Source organism: Rhinopithecus roxellana, chromosome 5 (genome assembly GCF_007565055.1).
Source record: "Rhinopithecus roxellana isolate Shanxi Qingling chromosome 5, ASM756505v1, whole genome shotgun sequence".
Lineage (NCBI taxonomy): Eukaryota > Metazoa > Chordata > Mammalia > Primates > Cercopithecidae > Rhinopithecus > Rhinopithecus roxellana.
Genome location: NC_044553.1, coordinates 135,275,786 through 135,294,772, shown reverse-complemented (window position 1 = coordinate 135,294,772; position 18,987 = coordinate 135,275,786). Strand labels below are relative to the sequence as shown.

The window sequence follows — 18,987 nt, the reverse complement described above, 5'->3', positions numbered from 1 at the left end:
TGCTTACTTCTGACTGATAATGGCAGAGGAGTGTGATGCCTCACTTGTTCTAATAATTTTTTCTTGGCCAGGCGCAGTGGCTCACGTCTGCAATTCCAGCACTGTGGGAGGCCAAGGTGGGTGGATCACCTGAGGTCAGGAGTTTGAGACCAGCCTGGGAAACATGGTGAAACCCCCTCTCTACTAAAAATACAAAAAATTAGCTGGGCGTGGTGGTGGGCATCTATAGTCCCAGGTATTTGGGAGGCTGAGGCAGGAGAATCGCTTGAACCTGGGAAGCAGAAGTTGCAGTGAGCCGAGATCATGCCACTGCCCTCCAGCCTGGGTGACAGAGAGAGACTCTGTCTCAAATAATAATAACGATAATATTTTTTCTTTTTTTCATATTCTTTATAATCCATATTGAGTTAAATGTAATTTACCATAGATATTGCTATTAATATATGTGATTTTAGAGGTTTCCCTCCTGATGAAATTATGAGGTTGGTTAAGCTAACATTCTATTTTTATTTTATCTTTACAAGACATAAAGAATTACAAATAGGGCTTAAAAAAAAAGACTCATGTCCTAAATAGAATAAAGTAACTAAAAATGGAATACAGTTTAAAAGGTTGTTTTGCTTACTGCCATGAATATTAGTATCCCCAACAATTCTACAAAGATTACAACTCTGATGTAATCTAATCTCTATTATTCTCCTTCATATTATTATTTTAATTTTTTTGTTGTTGTTGCCTCAAAAAGTATCTTTAAGCCAGATGTAGTGACTCAAGACTGTAATCCCAGCTACTTGGGAGGCTGAGGCAGGAGGATTCCTTGAGTTCAGGAGTTCTAGGCTTCAGTGAGCTATGATAGTGCCACTATACTTTAGCCTGGGGGTGACAGAGTGAGACCCTGTCTCTAAAAAATTAAACAATTTTTTCAAGTCTTTAAAAAGTATCTTTTAAAAGTATCTAGCTGACATATTTTTCAAAATTTGTATTAGCTATGTGTTTCCTTCTAAATCTGAATACTTAAAAGCTCTCAATAATTATTTCCATACATAAAAGGGACAATGTTTACAATCATAAATGATTACAGCGTTTTACTCTTGCAATAATAAATGTACATTTATACATCGATAGAATTTCAACACATAGAGCACAAAAGAAGATATTCATTACAGTTTACACATAGAAGGTCATCCATATTTGAAAGTGTTTATTATAGTACATCCAAATGATATACCAGTATAACAGGTTGTTACGCTTATTGCATGCAAAGTCCATGTAACACAGCCACGGGATAGCGGATCATGCCCCAGTCTAGGAAACCCAGAAATGATGCTCAAGTCTGAATTTGTCAATACAGCCTTTCAGGGGCCAAAGTTGAAGATGGAGCTCTAAAGCAAAATTTGATACTAAGATCAAAGCCAAATTTTGGTGCACTCCTATTAAATTGTGTCACTTCCGTAAGAGGGACATGCTCGCTGTCCATTAAAAATTATGTTGGGGAAATGTATTTATCAACATGGAAGGATTGTCTTGTTAATGCTGAATTTTAAAAGCTGGTTATAAAAGAGAATGAAGATGTGAGCCCAGATTTGTAATCAAGGGGAAACAAATCTGAGTAGATGAAAGATTGTGAGACACATACAAGATGTTCACGATAATTAGCTCAGGGCTTAAGATGAAAAGGTTTTGTTTTGCTTTTAATTTTAAAAAAATTATATTTTCTTACAAAACATATTACTCATATGGTTTTTAAGAGTAAAAAAAATTTAAAGTGCATCTTTTCTGTTTCCCCTTCTCTTTCATCTGGAGCCAGATTTTGAGCTTATGGAAGCAGCCAGATGGCCTGCGACACTGACCATAGCCACCTCCAGCCCTCACCGTCCATGTTCATCTGAGGGCCAAGGCTTTGGCAGGCTGCAGCTGCCTTTCCTGCACCTGTTCTGTGAGGAGAAGGAGATGTGCCAAGAGGAAGGCAGAGATCAGGTGGAGGGCAGAAAAGGGCAGTGGGCAATAGCCCCACTTGACCAATGACAAACTGGAATCTCAGAGACTAGAAGTCCCAGAAAAATCCATCTTCAGTCCTGAGGCCCAGGGAATGGCTAAACTGCAGGTCTAAACTTTTTCACAGTAGAAGAAAAAGCTGCAAGTCATTCTCCAAATCCATTTCTCTCTTCTTTTTTCTCAATACAACTCACAAATCTTAGCTGGTTACATACTGACCAGTAGCTAGGTATGGCCATGTGACCAAGTTCTGGCCAATGTGAGAGGTAAGTGCATGTAAAGTGTGCGACTTCCAGGAAATTCAGGAGAAACCTGAATCTACTCTGCAGAAAGAGCAAATCTGAGACTCAGAGAAGCTAAGGAACTTGCTCAAGGTCACATAGCCAGTGAATGGCAAAGCTGGGATACAAGCTCAGGTCAACAGACACCAAAAACTTGTGATTTTTTTTTTTGGTCACACCACACTGCCTCTCTCCTGGATCCTGGGCCATCTCTGCTGGGGTGGGGGAGGGAGAAAGAGGGGGGGTCAGGAGCGTGAGGTTTGTGCTGCCTGCTGCTCTGTGACGGTAACAACCTATCTAAGAGGCCTCCAAACAGCCAAGGGCACTGTGGGGACCTCACTCCCTTGGTCTCACTCCCCTCCTCCTGTAATTGAGATGTCAACCTTCTGCCTCATTCCTTCCCATCCTGGACACCTGGCATTGCAGGGCTCTCAATGGAGACAGCTGATTTCACCCTGCTTCTCCTGAGCCTCCATCATGAAGACATAAACTTGGTGTGTCAGACAGATAAGTGGGCATTCTCTCACTACCCCCCTTTCTTCTCCTTCCTCTCTCCTTTTCTGTCTTCTCCTCTCTGCCCTCTCCCTCCCTCCTCTTCTCCCTCCCCATACCCCCTCTTTCTCCTCCCTCTGCCCCTGCGCACTCTGAGATGAAAGGGCCAGTTAATCTTGCTGCCACCGCTTCCATGGGGCTGCATACTCACTTGCTTATCCACAGGCACAGGCGTCCCTACCAGGACAGACTAAACGGTCCCTGGAAACCATGGCTAATTGGTGAAAGAGCCCATTCGTTCATTCTTCCACAGCCTGGATACTGCAAAAGAGGTTCTCTCAAGCTAAGCCAAGATTTCCACCCTGATGCACCAACCACCCGGGAGACCACTGGGTTTACCTGTCACCCAGACCTGTAGTTTCTACCTTGACATGTGAGCTTGGAGGCTGAGCATCCCTGCCCCTAATCACACACACCCCCTCCAGCACAACAAACAGCAGAGTGCCTGAGGGCATTTGATTAATGTGCTGCAGGCTTACAAGTTTATGGATATTATGTTTATTCATTGAACCAATGTTTACTGAGCACCTACTATGTGCCAGACTCTGTTATAGGCACTGGGGATACAGCAGTGAATAAAGCAGTTCAAATCCTGCTCTCTTGGAGTTGAGAATTCAGTGGGGAGAGACAGACAGTAAACAGACAAATATATACCTGTCAAGTGGTGATAAATGTTGTTGAAGACAAAGCAGAGTAGATGGGACGCAGAGTGCAGAGCACAGCAGTTTTAGGTAAAGGGAGATCCTTCAGGTCTGTTACTCTGGAGGAGTATGTTACATACCTGCTTCCTTTATGCAACTGACATGTTCCAGAAAAGTTAGATATCGATGAGATTTGTTTTGCATATTAAGTCATATTTCAAATCAAACATAGCCAAGCCTTGCAAATTAACATGCTGCAAATCTCCGAACCTCAGTTTCCCCATAGGGAAAATGGGTTTGATAATTCTCGCCCCAGTTAGTTTATGCTGTTGAGAGAGATTCATGGGGTGAAATTTTAATTTTGTGGATGTACTTTGTAGCCTGCAAAGCACTTTATTACATCAAACTAATGTTATCGTTGTTAAAATGAAGACATCGTTAGCAAAATAAATTACCACCTCCAAATAGAAATTCTGTGATAATCCAATTTTCATGTATTTAGTTGGCTAAAATGAAGATTACACTTGCATGTTTTCCAAATCTGGGCAGGCAGGGATGGCATCTTTGTAAGCCTTCTGAGGCTTGGGAAGCACTCTGTGTTTATCCCTGGCTATGACCTGCTGTCAGCACTAAAGAGCATCCTGACCCAAGCCTATCTTCACCTTGATCTATCTGAAATAAGAGCATGAGAATGAAGAAAACCCCCACCAGCCTTCTTAGGTGCAGCTCCTTGCATCTTGGAATAGTTTCCATCCAAAACATTTGGGGCATTATAGGCCTGACAGACATGGAGGCGGGGTTACTCACTCAAGGCAGAAGCTGCTTGCTACATGGATTTCTCTCCTTGTAATACAACACTCTGAGGCAAAATGGAATAATTTCCACTTGAAAGGGAATTCATTTTATTCAAATAACACCACCAAATAGCAAGATTGAGGGTACGTATCTCCAGGAAAAGGCTGGACAGCAATTAGATGCTTATCTGTGTCCCTGCCCCCATGGGACTGCCTGAAGGTACAGTCATGGCTTAACTATAGGAATCTACAACAAGAACAATGGAGAGTGTGGTTTATAAATTATTTCTGTCATTGTTTATGGAGGATGAGATTAGACTCAGGGTGGGTGGTGGCAGGTTGCAAGATCAATGGCAAATGTGTCCTCACCAGACATTTCTTTTTGAGACAGAGTCTTGCTCTGTCACCCAAGCTGGAGTACAATGGCGTGGTCTTGGCTCACAGCAACCTCTGCCTCCTGGGTTCAAGAGATTCTCCTGCCTCAGCCTCTTGAGTACAGGCACCGGCCACCATGCCTGGCTAATTTTTATATTTTTAGTAGGGATGGAGTTTCCCCATATTGGCCAGGTTGGTCTCAAACTCCTGACCTCAGGTGATCCGCCTGCCTCAGCCTCCCAGAGTGTTGGGATCACAGGTGTGAGCAACTGCATCTGGTCCTCACCAGACATTTCAAAGACCTCAGAATGTAGCTCCTCCTTTCAGAGACAGACCAGTAGCAATTCATCGATTAAGAGACTTTTACTCAGTGTCGACTCTGGGCAAATCATCCTATTAGGAAATATGGAAGAAACCCCAAAACATTTCCAACATAGGCAAGGAGCTCTCATTTTAGTTGAAAACAGAGCAGAGTTCTGTGGATGAAAAGAGGAGCCCTAAAGAGGATGTGGGAGACGCTAAGGCACTTAAATTACATGATCCCATTTGATCATCATCACCACAGAGTAACAGCAGCATTCTTATTCCCATTACATGGAGGAGAATACTGAGAGCTGAGAGGTTAAATGACCTGCTCATGATCACACAGCTGGTAAATGGCAATAAAATGCTCATTCTTGGTCTGCTTGACTCTCATGGGGCCAGAATCCAAGTGAAGTTTTCATATTGATTTTGCCTCCCTATTGATTTTGTCAGGGATAAGCATATGTTTTAGAAACACAAAATGACATTTGCCGTTTTTCCCTTCACTCCATTCCTTAAGGGGAGCTGAGGAACCACTAGCTTTAGATCTGAAGCTCTAATGCCCTTTTCTGCTGATAAATGATATTTCTAAATAAATTTCGTCCTTGTCCATTTGTGTTTCGATGACCAGATCTCCTTTTCCTGACTGAATACTCCCTTCCCCCACTAACATCTTCCCACGTTCGCTTAGCTTCTTTCTCTCTTTCCTTTTCCTCATACACACAAATTCAGACACACACCTTCCCACCTCACACCCATATGCAAAATAAAATTAGAAATACCACCCGACTCACAAGGTATTTGGGGAATGGAGATCTTCAGTCAGTATACCCAAACCCGAGCACCCCAGGCTCCTTCCCTGCCAAGCCCATGTGAGAGGCAGACAGAGCTTGTGAAAAGGGGCCCAGACAGCCACAGTGATCAGACAAAGCTGCTCTGAAGGAAAAAGGACCATGTGTGCCTCCCCATGTCTGTCCTGTGGCCACTGGAACTCACAGGGCTGCCAGCTGCTCACGGCCACCATGTGGTATACTGTTCTTTCACTTACATGTCAGATGCTTTTAGAACACGAAAAGGTTTCCTGGCCTCTTTTTTATTTTGATGTGTGCTGATAAATTACAGAGGAACAGCGTCTGGTTATTCGAGAATAGAGGCTGAGCTGATTAGCATATGGCCCTCATTTCAAGGGATTGCTCATTTTAATCAGCCAGTTGAGAAAGCAATAAATACTTATTTATTTATTAAGTATGCCATCACCCAGAGGAGAGGAACAGGGCAGGTAGGTGAGCTATGACACCCAGGAAATTGAGGATGGTGATGGCACCAATATTTCTGCAGTGTTTGATGTTTTTAAGGCTCTGCTCCCCCCGCCCCCCACTATTTGATACACACTGGTGTGACTACCCTCTTGGTGCATCACGGTACCCACCTTAGAATAGCGGAGCCCTGGAAGGGGAAGGAAATAGAAATAGGAAGGTGGGGGTGGGGCCCGAAGAAGCAGCTCCAAGTTCAAGCTCTGTGTCTGGATAAACTCCCATTGTCTTTCCTTCTCCCAAATCAGGGACACCCATGGGTCCCAGGGTGATGCTGGGTTGTGTGGAGGCCGAGAGCAGGAGCATTAACACTAGAACAAAGTTCAAGTCCAGGCTCTGTCACTTAATGGCTGTATGACCTTAGACATGCGACTTAGCTTCTCTGAGCCTCAACCTCCTCATCCCCAGAATGGGGCTCAGCCAGCTTCGTAGATCAGGCTGAGAGGATTAAGGAAGCGTCTTATGCTAAAGGCTTAGTGCAGTGCCTGCTACCTAGCAGGGGCGAGATAAGTAGTGTCTCTAATTATGATCTAATCAAGCAGTGCTTGCCCTGGGCAGGCCCTGTTTAAGGGTTTTACATAGATTTTCATTTAACCCTCACATCTCTGTTTTACAGATGAGGAAACTGGAATCTAAGATTACACTGGAATTTACAGACGAAGAAACTGGAATCTGAGATCTCACAGTAGTGAATGGTGAATATTCAAACCCAGGTAGACAGGCTCCAGAGTCCCAACTCCCAATCCTCTGTACACAGCCCTTCCGAGGAGATGACGCTGGTCTTCACGGGTGTTGCCCTGGCAAGCCGACCTCTCAAACCCCCAGGGTTCCTTCAGTCCGAGTGGAGAGCAGGGAAGGTCGTGGGGCATAGCCGAGAGGGAAAGGCAGGATGATGTCTGGAGAATCCACATCAGGGCTGAATCCCAATCTCCCAGCTGGAATGGGCAGCTGAAACCAGGCAGAGCGCCCCAGCCCGCTCAAGGGGAATCGAGGGGGGAGGAGGGGGCAAGTCCACAATGCTGAGACTGGCGGTCAGAGCACCGCCCCCAGGAGCGGAGGGAGGGGTGGCGGGGCTGGGGGGTGCCCAGTTGCCGTCCCCGCCGCTTCCTTGCCCCTACTCGCTGGCGCCCAAGTGGGAAAACAGCAGCTGCCCGCTCCTTCCTCCCCACATCCCCGCTACCTGCCCAGTTCCCGAAGCGAAGCGCAGGCTGCAAGCCAGCCGGGCCGAGCCCACAACTTTGCAGCCTCGGGCAGGGCGAGAGCCGGCGTCCGGTGCTCCTCTTCTCGGCGACCAGAGCTGGGTGAGTTCATTTCCTCACCCCTCTGCGGCGGCGGCAGTGCGGCGGCGGAGGCGCGGGGGGCGGCTTCCCTTGCGTCCGGGAGGCAGTGGCCGAGAAGCCCGCGGCCGCGGGCGCTGCCGGTCTTTCTAAGGCTCTGGCTGTGCCGCCCTCTGCCGCGGGCGAGGCGGGCGCCAGTGCTCAAAGGACAGCTCCCTGAGCCCCGGGACCCCACGGGCGGTCTCTGCTGTCCCTTCTCCCGCGCAGGGCCCGGGCTGAGACTGCCCACCGAGCGCCCCTCACTCCCCTAGCCCCCGTCCTTCGCCGCCTTCCCAGCGCTGCGGCGCATCTGGCTGCTCCCGCGCCCCCCTGGCGACCGGCGCGGGGAAGGCACTTGCTTCGCCGGAGCCCCAGGCCAAGGGCTCTCTGGGGCTGGCAGCGCCGCCGCAGCCCCCGGCGGCGCATGACTGGGGGCGGTGCCCAGGCCCCCGCGACCACCCTGTGGCGTGCACTGCGCTGCGCGCCGGCTGCAGGGAGAGGCCCACTCTCTCCGCGGAGGCTGCGGGTTCCTGGGGGGCGCTGGGACCTGCAAAGGGGATTCCAAGGTGACCAGTCGCCCCGTCCTGACGGGACAGCCTGGACGGAGGCCCCGTGGCATCCGCCCATCCTAGGTGCAACCGCCTTCCCAGAACTTTTCTCGCGCCTCCGGCTGGCCAATTCCTTAGCCCCTGGAAAAGTTCTCTCGGGCGCACGGAATCCTATTTCTCGGTGGCTTCCGAAGCTGGCCAGGAATCCCGGCTGTGAGGCGTGGAGTGGGATGGGGACGCTGTGAGGGCTGCGCACGGCGGCGGGGTCGATCCCAGGAAAGGCCGGCCAAGCATCCACTCGTGCGCCCAGGGCGGGCTTGTCGGCATGGAAAGGATTTAGGCGCCATGAGGGTTGTTTGGGTTTCTCTCACCAGGAGGGCGGGAGGCGGGCGCGAAAGGGGAATTTTAATTTCGCCTCAAATGAAAACGCTCTTTGCAAAGGAATAGCCCGGGCAGCCAGCGTTGGAGAGATGTGCTGGCCAGGACCCGCTGACACAGGTATTCTGGCTGCGTCCCCACCCCACCCGGTGCCCGAGAGCGAGTGTGAGTGTATCGATTGTTTTAATTGATTTTTTAAAGCTAGGTGGCAGAGGCTGCGTGTCTGTACACGCAGATACATACATACAGAAATACAGATACTCAAGCGCACACAGATTACACGTACAGAGTCACAGACAAGGACACACACACACATCATGGTCCCGCACGCACACATACCTCCAAAGAGCCTTGGGTAACCGGTGAGGTCCCTGAGTGCTGCCCAAGATGTGTGTGTGGGTGGGGGCGCAGGGAAGGAGAAAGGGAAGTGTGAAGCAGGATTTCCAGCAGCTCAAATGCCGCTGATACCTCTGCCCCCGACCCCAAATCCTTCCCTTTCTCCTCCTAGGGAGGTCTGAACCAGAAATCCCAAACCTGGGCTTGTTTCCACAGCCACAGAGGGGAGGAGTCCTATCCCCCAGCGCCCGCCACCCTCACAACTTGTATTGCTGTGCCTGACTCTACCGCGCCAAGGCGCCGAGCTCGCTCAAAACCCCAGGCAACACTCACCCCCAGGTAGGGCCTAGACCCGAGGCCGCTGCAGGCTCGGGGTCTCTGGCCTGCCTGGTCCGGGATTAGGGAACTGGGGAGGGGAAATCGGCGGGACAGGGGTTTGGGGGCGTGGAGTCGCGTGCAGAGCCCCAGAGGCGCGGCACGGAGGAGCGCGCGAGGGCGCCCCCTGGACGCCGCAGTCAGTCAGTCCTCTTCTCACCCCGGGTCCCGCAGGAATGTAATCGAGGATGCTGGCCCTGCGGCTGCTCAACGTGGTGGCCCCCGCCTACTTCTTGTGCATCTCCCTGGTGACCTTCGTGCTGCAGCTCTTCCTCTTCCTGCCCAGCATGCGCGAGGACCCCGCGGCCGCCCGGCTCTTCTCGCCGGCCCTGCTCCACGGGGCGCTCTTCCTATTCCTCTCGGCCAACGCCCTGGGCAATTACGTCCTGGTCATCCAGAACTCCCCAGACGACCTGGGCGCCTGCCAGGGGGCCTCGACCAGGAAGGTTCCGTGCCCCTCACCTAGCACCCACTTCTGCCGAGTGTGCGCCAGAGTAACCCTGAGGCACGACCATCACTGTTTCTTCACCGGCAACTGCATCGGCAGCAGGAACATGCGTAACTTCGTCTTGTTCTGCCTCTACACCTCCCTGGCCTGCCTCTACTCCATGGTGGCCGGCGTGGCCTACATCTCCGCGGTCCTTTCCATCTCCTTCGCCCACCCCCTGGCCTTCCTCACGCTCCTGCCCACCTCCATCAGCCAGTTCTTCTCCGGTGAGTGGGCCTTGGCAGGCAGGTTGGGCTCTACACAAAGACCTCCCACCCCAAAGGTTGCCGGGCCCCAAACTCCAGCCCCAAAAGTTGCCAGATTTAGCAAATAAAAATACAGACCCTTCCACTAAATTAAAATTTCAGATGAACAACTCATAATTTTTTAGTATAATTATGTCCCAGATATTGTATGAGATACAGTGAGAAAATTTGCTATGGCCTATCTGAAATGCAAATTAAGCGGACATGCTGTATTTTATTGGCCACCTCCCCCCTAGCCCCCATCATCCTCATCCATCATGCTGTCCATATGCTCACAGAGTTGTGGCATCCAGGTAATATACCTGCTCTGTGCCAGGCACGGCTGGGTGCTGGCCATTCCTCCATGTAGCCCCATGAGGTACAACCATGCTATGACCGTCCTCTGCCTGGACCCCAGTCCTGCTTACATGTCACCCAAGGACTCTTCTCTCCAGAGGTCTCACCAACCAATTGCAGTAATATTGAACTTGTTGCCAGCCCAGCCCAGCAGGAGACTAAGCCTCGTCCCCCTGCCTATTATGTTTGACCTCACCAGCCTGTTCTCCAGCCTGCTGATGGCTCAGAGCAGAGGGAACTTGGGTGGGAGAGGCAGGCTTTTTTTTTTTTTTTTTTTTTTTGAGACAGAGTCTCACTCCATCACCCAAGCTGGAGTGTAGTGGCGCAATCTCTGCTTACTGCAACATCTACCTCCCAGGTTCAAGTGATTCTCTTGCCTCAACCTGCCGAGTAGCTGGGATTACAGGTGCGTGCCACCATGCCCAGCTAATTTTTGTATTTTTAATAGAGACGGTGTTTTACCATGTTGACCAGGCGGGTCTTGAACTCTTGACCTCAAGTGACCCACCCACCTCGGCCTCCCAAAGTGCTGGGATTACAGGTGTGAGCCACTGCACCTGGCTGAGGACTACACTTTAACTGGTATGCACAAGGACCACTCCCTGATATCTGGCCCTAGAAGTACTCAGCTCCTGGTGGCAGTTCTTACCACTTTATTCGGCCTTGAGACTGGCTCCTACTGCGTTTCCTTCCACTTCCTCCCTATCCTGGCCTTTGACTCTGAATGGCTTAGCTTCCACAATCGGTAGTGTCTGCGTGCTTGGGCCTTCGTGTATAGCATTGTTATCTCCATTTCTCAGATGATGAAACCGAGACTCAGATGGGATTAATTGGCTTGCCCAGTATCTTCCTACTACTGAGTGGCAGTCTCTGGTCTGCCTTTCAGGTCCTTAATCCACAGCTCTTCTGTAGTGGCTCAGGGAATAGAGCATGCTTCCTCGCCTGTTGGCCTTCTAGGAGCAAAGAAAGACGGGGGCAGCTACTTCCACTGAAAGCCCAAGATTGTTTTGAGGTGCCTGGGCTGAACATTCATAAAATTTCTGCTCTACTCTGGGGAAAGCCATCATTTCAGTCTTTGTGGTAACTACAGCCCAGTTCTTCCCAGGCACAGAACTATCATGCCATTTGGCAGTGGGAACACAGAGATACAGAGGGGACCCAGCTACGGGGGCTGCCTTCAGGGCTGGTGGCTGAGCTGGGTCCAGAACTCACAGCTTTCAGGCCTTCTGGATCCCAGCACTGGCACAGGAGGCTGCCGGGACCAAAATAACCAGGACGGGGGAGGGTGGGTGGGTGGGCTAGGGGGTGGAGTGTGAGCACAGGCAGGTGGAGGGATGAGGAGAGCCAACAAGCCTGCTTATACTTTCTTTTCCAAGTAGTTTCGCCAACCGTAAAAATGGATGGTTCCAGAAGGAAGACCTTGAAATGGTTTGATTTGAGATAAATCTGGGCTTGAGGCCTGTCCATATGTGCTAGGTTTGATCTGATGGGAGAACAGAGCCAGTGAGTGCCCACCTTGGGGCCCAGACTCCTGTGCCAGCATAAGGATGAGTTCCCGTGTCTTTCACTTCTTCACCATATTCACTGGGAATAGGCGACCAAGACTTCTTACCTCTAACTCTCCTATCTCATCCTTTGTGACCTTTCATCTTTCCTCTTGACAACCCTCCTTCTTTCCCTCCCATGACATACACCCCACCTGCTCAGCTTTCCCTTTCCCATTCCTCTTGTTCCCCAACCCTCAATCCGAAGAGTTGGTAGCACCATCTTTCATCTGCTCAGGAGGGCAGGTGGACAGGAAGGAGGAAGAAGCATGGGTTGTTTAATAGAAATTGAGTTCAAGATCAGCCTGGGCAAGATGGTGAGACTCCGTTTTTACAAAAATAAAAAATAAATAAATACACTAGTCAGGCATAGTGGCATGTGCCTATTGTCTCATCTACTCAGGAGGATGAGGTGAGAGAATTGCTTGAGCCCAAGAGTGTGAGGCTGCAGTGAGCTATGATAATGCCTCTGCACTGTATCCAGCCTGGGCTACAGAGCAAGACCCTGTCTCAAGAAAAAAAGAAAGAAAGAAAGAAAGAAATTGAGCTGTCCCCAACTCTGGTACAGATCTGAGTCAGATCTGTCACCAGAGCATGGATGGCCGTGAGTTTGGGCCTTGAGAGCTAAAAGTGGGAGGGGTCTTCTAGTGTGAAGGTGGCAGCCAACCACAGGCCCTCAGCTAATCCAAAGAGGAAGGCGGCTAGTTAGTTAGGTGTCAGAAGTTGCCCTTTCTTTTGGCTTTGTGGGACCAGTACATGTTGCTGTGTCACCTCTCTGAATCTTATTCTTATCTGGGAGATGCCACCCTCTGACCTGTATCTTGGCATTTGGGTAAGTACACCAGCATGATGGGTGCTACCAGAAAGTGCAGTAGGAGGGAAAGGGGACTAAAGTTCATTGAGCACCTGTTATGTACCATCCACTATGCATGTCACATTTCACCCATTCCTCACGACAAGTCCATATTATCATATCCATTTTTAAGGCTCAGAAACCAAAGACTCAGCAAGGTTAAGTTGCACTAACACCACACAGCTGGTATGATTCCAAATCAAGATTTGGAGTTGGGGCTTCTAGCCTCCAAAGTTCATACTCTTTCCACCACACCACACTGCCTCTTGGGGGCTGCCTCTCTGAAGCTGCTTCCGGAATGAGCCACTTTGGGAGGGAGGCAGCTACTTGTCCTTGGATGTACTGAAAAGTATGCTGAGTGATTATTTGTCAAAGGTGTTATAGATGCTTGTTGGGAGGAAGGGGCAGGGGAGATTGACTGATGTGTCCTTTTAGGCCCATTAGGAAAATTCTGTGATTTTTGAAAAGAAGCAGAACTATTATTACACAGTTAAGAGGAGCTGAAGCAGCCAGGCTAGGTAACTTCAAACACTTTTAGACAAAGCAGGTCCCCAGAATAGCCTTTTGTAGCTGCTGCATGGGGCCAAGAAAAGGCCGCAAGGTCTTTTTCTCATGCCTTGATTTAGTGCCAGGAAAAAACCCTGTGGGAAATGACTTCCATCCGCCCAGGCTTATTCCTGGGGCAGTGTTGCAAGGCAGGCCCAAGCTTGACAGCTCTGATGTTCTCACATCGCAGCTCGAGGGCCATCTTTGCCTGTCAGCATTCCTCACGCCAAAGGGCACCATGGACCTGGGATCTTCCATCCCGCACATGGCTGCCCAAGCTAATCTGTGCCGACAAGGAAGAAGTGGGTCAGGGGAATGGCACAGCCCAATGTGAGCCCTGTCCCACTACCGCCCCTGGGCCAGTGGAGGGGCTGCTCTAATGGCAGCTGGGCCTATCTGTCTCCAGCTTTGTAACAAACAAAACAAAACAAAAAACAAACAACAACAACAAAAAGTGGGTATCCAAGCTCCTAGGGATGAGGACAAGAGGAGGCTTCTAATGAGAGAATCTGAATCAGATCCACATCCTCCCTGACTGCTGAGTCCACCACTGCTCATACTGGACAAATGTTGAAAGACCAGTTCCCAGGACTTTGGAAACTGGAGGCTGGAGATACTTGGGAAGAGGTGGGCTGGGGCAAGAGAAGGCTAGGGAAAGGGCAAAATATGGTTGAGATTTTCAGGGGCAGAATAGGTTGTAAGGTGGAGTCCTTAGAGGAGATACCCCCACCCCACCAGAGGAGGTGATACGGTTGCCCTACAGGGAGCCAAGGGCTAAGGAGGACTTTCAAATTAATGCCAGGGTCCAGTGCCCTGGCTGCTGGGCAGATCAAGGTAAGTGTCTTTGCCACAGCTGCCAAAGTTGCAGCCCAGCCAGGACTCTAAGCCCTGAAAAGGAGAAGGAGAAAGCTTGATAGTTTCAGGAGTTAAACTTGAACTCATTTTGGATGTAGTCTCCTGCTCTGTAAAAATGACCCTCTGCTGTGAGCACCACACTGAGTGTGAACCGGGATGCTGACCACTCTGTACATCATTTTCTTGAATCATGCAGCCGAATGAAATCGTTAGTATTATTATACCCATTGTACAGATGAGTGAACTTCAACTGAGAGGTTGGGACACTTGTGTAAGCCCACACAGCTGGGAGACTCAAACCTAGCCTGGACCAGCCATCCAAACTCTGAGGAAGAGTGTGGGAGCTCTTACTCAGTGATTATTTCAAACCAGTAAGAGGAACTGCTTGGTTTAGAGGGATTCTGGGGAGATCCTGCCCCATGAAACAGGGCCAATGACCTTGGGGGCCTCTTCTAGCAAGATTTGATTGACAGAACCAGCTCTGGTGGAATGCTGTGGTGGCCACACTCTCCTCTTGTTAACATTAATGACTGAATTATTCTCTACGTTGGTGCTCTGGGCTGCTCTTGAGACTAAGCTCGTGACTTATTCTTCCCAGCTCTCCATCATGCTGTCATTTTCCTGAGTCCTCTCAACCAGCACTCCCAGAACAGTACGGAGAAGGTGCTGCGGTCTAGACAGCTGCCCAGACACCTGCTCCCTCTTTAGGGTCCTCAGCTCACCCCTCTCTCCTCCTGAGCAAAACCCCTCACCCTGCTTCCAGCCCAAAAGGAGAAAACAGAGAGAGACAGGCATCTCCGACTCTACAGAAATGTTATCATCAGCCAGATGCTGCCCCAGGAGCTGAGGGCTCTCCTTGCTAAGCTCATCAAGCTTAGCTGTTTTCGCCAGGTCTCCAGTTTTCCCCTCTTGCCTCAGGTGCCATTCGATTCGCACCAAGAAAAAGTTAGGGCAGCTGGTTCTTCCTTCCTCTCCCTCACTGCAGCTGCAGCGCTGAGGTTGCTAAAAAAATGCAGTGTCAATCTCATTAATCTCCCGCCCTCCCAGTGGAAAGCCTGCCTAGATCACAGTTCTGCAGGTGGCCTGGGTGTAAAGCGGCTCTGGTGTTTCCCCTCCCGTTGCCCTGCAGGAGCTGTCCTGGGTTCTGAAATGTTCGTCATCCTCATGCTCTACCTCTGGTTCGCCATCGGCCTGGCCTGCGCTGGCTTCTGTTGCCACCAGCTGCTGTTGATCCTCCGCGGGCAGACCCGCCACCAGGTGCGGAAGGGGGTGGCAGTGAGGGCCCGGCCCTGGCGCAAGAACCTACAAGAGGTCTTCGGAAAGAGGTGGCTGCTGGGCCTGCTGGTCCCCATGTTCAATGTTGGAAGTGAGAGCTCCAAGCAGCAGGATAAGTAGCAGACACTCCCGTCATTTATCTCTCTCTCTCTCTGTCTTGACTCCTCCTGAGCATAAAACCATGGCAGCCTTGTCTCCACCCATGACCCAGTACAACTTTGTGCTGGTAAGGTCCTAGCATCTTCCCCCCGCCTTCCACCCATAAGAACAGTGTGGGCTGGTGGATTATGACAAGGAGGAAAAATGTCCCCCCAGGCATTTCTAGGCTCCTCACGAGCCAGCCAGGTGGCTGCTAGCCGTTAGACTGCCTCTGCTTTCGTTCCTTCCCCTTGGGATCCCTGCTTTCCCCCTCTTCCTGGCTCATCCATTCTCCACCAGGTCTCATTCATCACTGCTGTCTGCTAGAGCCCTTCCTCTCAGCCCCCATGTTGGGAGAGGGGAGTGGATTCTTGCTGCTGGTATGAGACTCCCTGGGACCTAGAGGCTGGCAAATGTTTAAAATCACCATGTGTAAGAGGCAGCCAAGTCAGCTCTGCCAACAGCTAGGGGAGTTGGGAAAGAGTGGGTGTGTGTCCGCATCCCCTCTGTAGGAAAAAGAACTCAGTAGCTTGCTGCTCCCTCACCCCACCCCCCAGGTTCAAGACCCTTTCTCTGGGAGACAGAAGTCAATGGCCTGCTTTTTCCAAATGCTATTCCCTGTCTGCCCTGCCCCATCTGGCCAGCCCAGCCCAGTCCAGGACCTGGCTGGATGCTTTGTCTCCCTGGAACTCTTCCAGCCTTTCTACTTGATCTCCAGCCCCCAGGTCTTTGCCAGATGATGGGAAGGCAAGGAAGAAGGGACAGGGAAGGAGAATTACTGATAAAGGAAGGGGGTATTCAACTGTATAACCATATGGAAGTGTGTGTGTGTGTGTGTGTGTGTGTGTGTGAGAGAGAGAGAGAGAGAGAGAGAGAGAGAGATGGGTGGTGGTGAGAAGTGCTGTTAGAAACATATAGGAATAATGCCTAGGGGAAAAGGAGAAGTGAGAGGGACAATTGGGTTCATTTATGCCCTATACAAAGGGCATTCCAGCAGCTGAAACTCTTCAGTGTTTGAATGGCTGCCTGTGAAGGTAGTGAGTGCCCCATCACTAGAGGTATTCCAGCAGAGTCTAGGCAGTCGTCTGCGGGCATGCTGTGGAAGGGATTTCTGCACAGGGTTATTCTAGGTGAGCTTACACATTCCTTCCAACCCCAAGGTTCTGGTGTCCTGGTTGTGATTGCTGGACCCAGAGGCAAGATCTGCAGAGATGTCTGTGAGACATTTGCTTTCCTGGAGGGGAGTGTGGGCATGGGAGGGGTCTGAAGATCAGTACCCAACCCAGCCACTGAAGAGAGAATCTATGCAGAGACAAGGCTACCTAGGTGGTTCAGGGGACTGACATTTGAGGACAGGGAGATGGAGCCATGTCATTGTCAGTGGCAGGGCATGGGGGGCAGTGGTGAGTTAAGGCTGGGGAGCGGAGATGACCAGAATATAAGGGTGCAATTCCCAGACCATCCCTGTGCATCTGACTGACTCCGGTGGAGGCACTACTGTGTGTTTTCTGAAACCCAGAGGACCAGACCCCTGGGGCATATAAGGGAGTAGGGACAACACAAGTGCCCCGTCCTGACTGGGTCCCAAAGCCAGTATGACATCCATGCAGGCAGTAGTGCTGAATCCACGCCCTGCAATGTCCAACCGCCGACTGCAGTGATCTGCTGATAGCTGCACAACACCCTGGGTTCTTGAGCAGAGACTGGGAGGACTTTACTGTGGTTCTGCCTTCACGCCTCCTAGACAGCTAATGTAGTACTGGCTTGACCTGCTCATACTTCTCCCTCCCATATTCATTAATTCATTCATCCATCCTACATATATTTATTGAATGCCAACTACGTTCCCAGCCTCTTCCAGGCACTGGCAATGCAGTGGTGAACAGGATGACAAGATTCATGCCATCGGGGCACCTTGTCACGTCTGTGCACTGATTCACACCCCCTGAAAAATGGTCACTCTGCCATCTTGGTGGTTGGTGGGGCAGGTTATTTGGAAAGAAAGGATGTGATGGAGATGGCTGAAGGGGGGAAGCCTAGGCTGCCTCAATGGAGGAGTCACCAGCGGCATCTTCACCCCCAATTCTGGCCATACTTAAGCAATGGGAGGGAGAGGGAGGAGGGGAAGGTCTGGGCAATTTTGGCCTTGACTCTTTCCTGACCCCAGAGCTCAAGCTTAGAAGCCAGCCCTGCCGTTTTCAGCCTCCTGAAGTCTCAGCACGGTGAGGCCTGACATCCTGAGGAAGGGCAACAGGGAGACCTACAGGATGTTGACTGCTTGCAGACTGGTCAATGGGGGATGAGGGTGGGGAGGTTGCCAGATGTGAGACCTGAGTAGCATTTGTACACATGGCCCTGTATTGTCCTTGAAGAACATCAATAAAACATATGGTTTTAAATTGGATTTGATATGATTGTATGGGCACTGTTGGTAGCAGGGCTGGACTGAACTGATGCAGCCATACTAGCTATTCAAATATTTAAAATAAGTATTTAAAATACTTCTATCTTAGTTAGTAAATAACCTTGGCTCAGATTCTCTGAGTATCCTACCCCTTCTGCCCCTGCTCCTCCCTGGGAACCCTTGATTCTCTCCACAATCCAGCAACTAAAGTGATGAGGGCCCCCCAGCCTGCTGCAGCCCTCAGTCAGAGTCCACTGTGATTTGCCAGGGCTGGGCCGTGTGGTGCAACATATGTATCACCTCTGGTTGGTAACAGGTCTCAGTGCTGGGGTGGATCCACAGGGAGCAGGGGTTGGAATATCTTACCTAGGAACTTCCCTTTTCCTCCTTCTCCTTCCACTCTTTCTCCTCCTCTCCCTCCCCTCCCCATATCAGAAGACAGGTGAGGAGGAGTGAAGAGAGTCCCTCTGCTCCTCCTCCACAGACAGCCAACTGCTCGTAGGGATCAGTCAGGCCCCCTGCCCTCTCAGGCCCTGCAACATCTGGAGGTCTCAGGCTTCCCAGCCCTGGGGACAGTTGGGAGGGTGTTGAGCCCTTCAGGGAGTGGGCCCTGAGCAGATGAATGAGTAAGACCTCTGATTCATCCTAAAGACACAAGGCCTGGACTGAGGAAGGATACAACTGCAAAGAGCTGTTGCAGAACCCTTAGCCTCGCCCTGTGTCATGATGGTGTATGTGCCCTGAACACGGGCCAACAGGCGACCAGCTTTGCTGCAGGAGCTGGGTGAATGAAGCTGTGGTGAATCCTCAGCACATTCTAGAGCATGGGCTGCCTACACTTCACAGGGCAGGCACCACACTTGCCTTGGTCACTGTCATATCCTTGATGTGTAGCAAGGGCTAGGCACACAGTAGGTGCTCAATGAACATTGCCTCAATGATGCAGATTTACCACTCACATGCTTACTCCACATCTCTTATTCCCGTGCTGGACCCAGGACTGCACTTTGCACATTGTGGGGCTAGAAAACAGATGAGACCACTCTCTCTTCAAGAGTTTCCATTCTGGCAGAGGT

General features: G+C 50.5%; 2 protein-coding genes across 3 annotated transcripts; one reads left to right on the top strand and one right to left on the bottom strand.

The window, feature by feature from the left end:
- Positions 1 to 6,160: 6,160 nt before the first annotated feature.
- Positions 6,161 to 8,470, bottom strand: LOC115897515. The gene has a single exon (XM_030930627.1). The coding sequence runs from the start codon at positions 8,195 to 8,197 to the stop codon at positions 7,733 to 7,735; it is 465 nt and encodes a 154-aa protein (XP_030786487.1). The 5' UTR covers positions 8,198 to 8,470; the 3' UTR covers positions 6,161 to 7,732.
- Positions 7,367 to 17,911, top strand: ZDHHC22 (zinc finger DHHC-type containing 22). 2 transcript variants are annotated; one of them, XM_010382708.2, is made up of 3 exons: positions 7,367 to 7,555; positions 9,382 to 9,921; positions 15,224 to 17,911. In XM_010382708.2, the coding sequence occupies exons 2-3, from the start codon at positions 9,396 to 9,398 to the stop codon at positions 15,487 to 15,489; spliced, it is 792 nt and encodes a 263-aa protein (XP_010381010.1). In that variant the 5' UTR covers positions 7,367 to 7,555; positions 9,382 to 9,395; the 3' UTR covers positions 15,490 to 17,911. The 2 variants fall into 2 exon arrangements, with proteins under 2 accessions (XP_010381010.1, XP_030786486.1); XM_030930626.1 differs by lacking the exon at positions 7,367 to 7,555 and adding an exon at positions 8,415 to 8,616.
- Positions 17,912 to 18,987: the final 1,076 nt, after the last annotated feature.